The sequence below is a fragment of the Sinocyclocheilus grahami genome, unplaced genomic scaffold, assembly GCF_001515645.1.
Source record: "Sinocyclocheilus grahami isolate Dianchi unplaced genomic scaffold, SAMN03320097.WGS_v1.1 scaffold366.1, whole genome shotgun sequence".
In the NCBI taxonomy this organism is placed as follows: domain Eukaryota; kingdom Metazoa; phylum Chordata; class Actinopteri; order Cypriniformes; family Cyprinidae; genus Sinocyclocheilus; species Sinocyclocheilus grahami.
Genome location: NW_015505545.1, coordinates 303,498 through 309,758, shown reverse-complemented (window position 1 = coordinate 309,758; position 6,261 = coordinate 303,498). Strand labels below are relative to the sequence as shown.

At 32.9% G+C, this 6,261-nt stretch overlaps 1 protein-coding gene across 1 annotated transcript in view; it reads right to left on the bottom strand.

Annotated features, from left to right (window-relative positions):
* mindy3 (MINDY lysine 48 deubiquitinase 3) overlaps window positions 1–6,261 on the bottom strand; it is a 60,500-nt gene that overhangs the window by 50,248 nt on the left and 3,991 nt on the right. Inside the window, exons 4-6 of the mRNA XM_016230210.1 lie at window positions 4,843–5,019; window positions 2,182–2,233; window positions 1,818–1,932 (exon numbers count right to left, since the gene is read on the bottom strand). Of these exons, the coding sequence (XP_016085696.1) occupies window positions 1,818–1,932; window positions 2,182–2,233; window positions 4,843–5,019 (344 nt within the window). The remainder of the gene's footprint in view (window positions 1–1,817; window positions 1,933–2,181; window positions 2,234–4,842; window positions 5,020–6,261) is intronic.

Sequence of the window (6,261 nt, the reverse complement as noted above, 5' to 3'; positions counted from 1 at the left end):
TAATAATGACTTCTTTTCTCGTAATAATGACTTCATTTCTCATAATAATGACTTCTTTTCTCATAATAATGACTTCTTTTCTCGTAATAATGACTTCATTTCTCATAATAATGACTTCTTTTCTCGTAATAATGACTTCTTTTCTCGTAATAATGACTTTTCTCGTAATAATGACTTCTTTTCTCATAATAATGACTTTTCTCGTAATAATGACTTCTTTTCTCATAATAACTTTTCTCATAATAATGACTTCTTTTCTCGTAATAATGACTTCTTTTCTCGTAATAATGACCTCTTTTCTCGTAATAATGAGAAACTTTCTCAAAATAATGACTTCTTTTCTCATAATAATGACTTAAATTTCTCGTAATAATGACTTCTTTTCTCGTAATAATGAGAAACCTTCTCGAAATAATGACTTATTTTCATATAATAATGACTTATTTTCATATAATGAGAAACTTTCTCAAAATAATGATTTCTTCTCATAATAATGACTTATTTTCTCATAATAATGACTTCTTTTCTCATAATAATGAGAAACTTTCTCGTAATAATGACTTCTTTTCTCATAATAATGACTTCTTTTCTCGTGATAATGACTTCTTTTCTCGTGATAATGACTTAGTTTCTCGTAATAATGACTTCTTTTCTCGTAATAATGACTTCTTTTCTCGTAATAATGACTTATTTTCTCGTAATAATGACTTATTTTCTCGTAATAATGAGAAACTTTCTCGAAATAATGACTTCTTTTCTCATAATAATGACTTAGTTTCTCGTAATAATGAGAAACTTTCTCGAAATAATGACTTTTCTCATAATAATGACTTAGCCTAATCCACAAAAAATAAAATAAAAAAGACTTACTCGACGCATGCGCAACGCAAGAGTGACAGCACGCTAGTGCCATCTGTTGGTCAAAGCCATGCAGGAACACCGCTAACATTGCATGTGATGCATGAAAGGGACAGCTAATAAAACGAATAAATCATCGAAATACACATCTATAAATTAAGTTTATATGTGTAATGGCTTTAAGTCACAAAATTCAATTCACATACAGCACACATGTTGGGGAACATCACCAACATTTTTCTTCTACCTTATTTCTTTCATGAGATATTGAACGTCAAATAAGAATATGAAAAATTTCCCTTGACCACACTAATTTTTCTTACATTTTATCACCTACTTCTCAACATGAGAATATTCAAATGCAAAGATTTTTTTCCCAATTAAAAATATAGAAAAATTTCTATCAGACGATACCTACCTTTTGACTTTCCTTGCTACAGTCTTCGAGTTATGAGTCATTATTTTTGTGCAGGTCCCTCAGAAAAAAACAAACTTCAGTGAGGCAAAAATGCCATCAGGTCTTAAAGGGTTAAATAAATCAGTTAAACACACCTCTGAATAAAACCTTTGTCCATTTACATTAAAAAAAGTACAATCCAATAAAACATGCTTCACAGTCATTTTAGTTTGGGTCAGTAAGATCTTTTTTTTTTTTGGCTGCTTAAAATTCTGCTTTGCCAAAAAATTTTATTAATTTTAAAATGTATTAAAACTAACATAAAACAATTATATTAAATTGTATTAATATTAAACAATATTAGGGTTTTTACTGTATTTCTATGGTGAGCATAAGAGACTTCTTTCAAAAACAAACAAACCAAAAAATCTTACCCAAACTTTTGAACAGTAGTGTAGATGAGAGGTTTTTACCATGCAAGCTCATTATTCTCTTGTTTTTAAAACGAATTTTCAAAAACTGGCAACAATATTTTTCATGGGCGGGATATGTAAAGTTATACCTTTGTAAGTATGACAGAGTACAGAAATAGCAGAACCCCGAATTTGTTCTTCCAAGTGTCGTGCAGTGACAACACCACCTCTCTCAATTCCACATCAGTTCTGAGAGTCCTCTTCCTGAGGAAGGAGCAACCACAACGAAACGATCAATTGGGAAAGATCCTTACTGACTTACACATTTATCCAGAAGTTTTTTTTAAGCTGCACCCCTTATTTCATTGTGAAATTAGTTGCTTCTGCACTACTGGAGATTTCTGCCAGGAATTTGCATATTTGTAACACAAGGGGAAGGAAAGGGTAAGCCAGTGAAGACATAAGGAAAGAGAAACAAGTGACGCAGTCTGGAAAGAGAGTTTGTGCACTTACTGTATGATGCTGTGAAACCTCTCAAAGCCAAGCTCCTCAGCAGCCAAAGCAGCTACACACACACCATGCAAAAACACAAACATATTTAACAAGACACATCAGTCCAGCGAAAATTATTTGTAAGTTCACGGTTAATAAGAATACACATCTCCGCAAGTTTATACTAGCATACTGTGTTGGATCATCTACTGTAAATGTATGCATTCAGTGTGAAAAAAGAGTTAAGATTAAGAGGGGTGTGCCATATCATACTGGCCACGATAACATCGGTATACATTTTTACATGATAAAAAAAGTGTCATATCGCAATATCAATGATATAGCGACGCAATGATGTTCGGTGAGGGATGCTAGGAATAAGCAAAAAGACTGAATAAATTGTAACGAACAATGACGTGACAAGATCAAATAGAGGCGCGCACTAATGCAGCAAACATGACGGCAGTGTGGAAGCATTTATAACCGTCCGAGAAAGACGCAAAAATCATTACAAGCACCGACAGTGAGAGATCGTTTAGTACTCAAAATTCATAAATGTTAGTATTGTAATTTTACTGTTGTTCTGTTAAATAAAATAAAAAAGACAATAATAATGATTACAACTGCTCAATTAATACATTTATTATAACATTCACACAGAGTTTTTAAATTGGCATCTGTAATATTTTCTAATGTTTTAAAAGAATTCCCTTCTGCTCAGCAAGGCTGCATTTCTTTGCATGCCTGATTCAAGAAGGGGGTCATAAAAAAAGCCACAAAATATTATTTTCCTAACTTATTAATTTTAAGTTAAATTGCGCCTTGTTGGTATAATGTATAATAGATGTTTAGTGTTAAATAAGTATTTTTAAATTGTTGTTTTGTATTAGTGTTAGTGCTTTCAAACGATTAATCGCATCCAAAATAAAGGTTTTTGTTTACATAATATATGTATATGTGCTGTGTATATTTATTATGTATATATATATATATATATATAAATAAATACACACACATGCATGTATATATTTCAGAAAAATATGTTATGTTTATATATTAAATATATTTATTTATAATATAAATGATAAGAATATGAATATAGACATGTAAATATTTTCAAAATATATACTGAATGTGTGTGTATTTATATATACATAATAAATATACACAGAACACAAACATTATGCAAACAAAAACTTTTATTTTGGATGCGATTAATCGAGATTAATCATTTGACAGCACTAATTAGTGTACAATGTTTAAAAATAATAATTTATTCCATTTAGTATCCATTTCATTCATTTAACATTTAATATTGGAGGCATCCAAGTTATTTGACATATTTGAATATATATATATATATAAAAAAAAATAGTAACGCAACAGTTGTAATGCAGTAAATGCAGTGTTTCCCCTGCCATTATATTAGGGGGGCGGCCCGCTCCCCCAAAGGCACCCCCAGACCCCCTTGAAGGTCAAGTTAATTTTATTTTCTCTATTACGCCAGATCACAACAGAAGTCATTTAAAGATACCTTTCCTATAGAACAGGTCTATACCTCGTTCTTTTATTAAACAAAACTAAATAGCCTTATGTTATTTATCTTATTTACACGACGGCATGTAATTTCGGTCTCTACATTACATGGTCGTGCTCTCTGCATCGCGCACAGTGGAGTTCCGCCCGATGCGTGCGCGCAACACACCCACACACACACACACACAAATATATTACTATTGTTGAGTATAATGTATGTAACGGGCTGCTACTACTACTAAAATTATTAAAACCTTATATTTAAGGAATAATCATTCAATATTTCTTCAATGTTTTAATTGTAATATTAAATCCCCTTTATTTTCCAAAAATAAAATTGGTTTAATTTTCATTAATTAAAATATATATCATTATATATCATATATCATTTTATGCCTTAAATGTAAATACACAACACAGAATTTCAGAGGAAAAAAATCATTAGGCTATTGGAAGAATAAATAAAACGTGTTTTTATGCTTTCAAATAACTAGACAGGTTTTGGTAACAATAAAACATAAGGTTGGTAAAAATAAAACATTTCATAGGGCCCTAAATATGTAATTTTTGTTAAACTTTTGATAAATTGATGTTAAATTGTTTAAGTTTCATGATTTTAATTAATTAGACATGTTTTTTTGATTAATAAAATTTAATTTAACTATTAAACCCCCCAAAAGCCGTAAACCTAGGGGAAACACTGAATTGGTTACTTTTATAATGATGTAACTCAGTTACTATTTGTAACTATAACTAATTACTTTAAGTAACTTGCCCAACACTGGTCACTACTATTGCACTATAATGCTGCTTCTGCCACCTTATGACAATAGATTTACACTTCGAATTAGGAAGTCTGTCATCAACGACAGTAGCTCATTGGAAAAGGATGGAAAATGCCCTTCATTGTGTTTGCACTAATAAATGCTGCTGCCTGCTAGCTGTAATCACCAATAAAACTTTGTTTTACATTTTTTTTTTCTATATCGTCATGAATATCATTATCGCAAATATTCTTGAAATATCGTGATATAATTTTGAGGCTATATCACCCACCCTTAGTGTTAGGTATTATTAAAAAAACTGTCACTTGGCCCTGTTCAGTATCTGTACAACATTGAGAATGACTGTTGCTAATTTTCTTACTCGGTGAGTCAGTAGGTTGGCTCGACTCAGGCTCTGGGTGGCTGTCAGTGATGTCACTGCTGTCTGTGGTTTTAGCATGAGGCAAGGTGGCCAGGTGAAAGGCCTGTGTCTTATTGAGGCAGGCAGACTCCAGGATCTCACTGAGGGTGGAGCACAGGACTGTCCTCTGCTCTTCCTCTGTAAGGATACACAGAACATATGTCAAGCCACGCATCTGATTTCTGTGCTGGTTTAAAGATTCAAGTCGATCAGTTTTGCCGCTAGCCGACGTGTTGGATCCTTCGCTCTATAAACTGTGTCCCAGTATAGTTCCATGCCATTAACTTTAACCGGAAAGAGCCAAATATATTGGGAATTAAATAAAAGTTTAAATGAAGTGCACAACTACCCGTTATAAACAAAAAAGAATGATTTGCATACAATTCAAATGTCTTGCAAAACCCCATGAAACTAATCCAGAGGCTGAACAAATTTACATTGGTAGGACATGACTGTTCTTTCTGTTTATGACGATCAAGCAGCATTCCAAGCAGGATAACAAATGCACATACTAATGAGGGCATCAGCTAAGAATGTCAAATATGATCATTACAAAGTGAGGAGGAGATGATGATGGGAGGAGATGAAAACAAAATCTCTTCAGCTATAAAACAAAAGGACACAATCTCTCCAACAATGTTGTCACATGTCTTCCATTGAAATAGAAAGTGATCTAAAATATTGGATAAAAAAGGCTGGAGTATTACGGGTGACAGGTAATAAAGGTCTTAGAATGCTACTTTTATAATTTGACTGCATTAAGACAGGGCCAGATTTACTAAACAGGGCAAATTAGCGTGAGAGCACAACCCCATAAAAGTGCAGATGGGAGTGGAAAATTCAGCAGGTGATTTACTGACAATGCGCAAAATAAAGAACAAAGACGCAACCGTTGCATTTCCATAATGACCAATGCAATCTACCAAGAGCAGTGCAAACAAGCAGAGCTATAATAAGGTGCGTGTAATCTACTAACACAGGCACAAATTGGTTAAGTCATGCTTTTTTGGGCGGTAAATAATGGCGCAAACACCAGGAAATTGACTAGTGCGAACCTAAGTAAATCATGTTGCGTGATTCATTTAAATACTCTCCTCTCATAAATTTTGCATCTGAAAGGAAAACTCCAACAAATGCATATGCAGTGAGGTCAGCCACAAAATGACGGTGTCCAAACCTATTCACTGCACGATTTAAGTAAATCATGACAGTAGTTTTTTAACACCAAAAGAGGGTTTGCTTTAGTGCAAGCTGTTAGTAAATCTGGCCCATAGTGAGGCACCACTTTCTCCAATTTTAGGCACACAGTAAGATTACAATACAGATATGTACCTAAAATAAGATTCATGATGATGGCTTTCATTTCAGAAATATGATGGG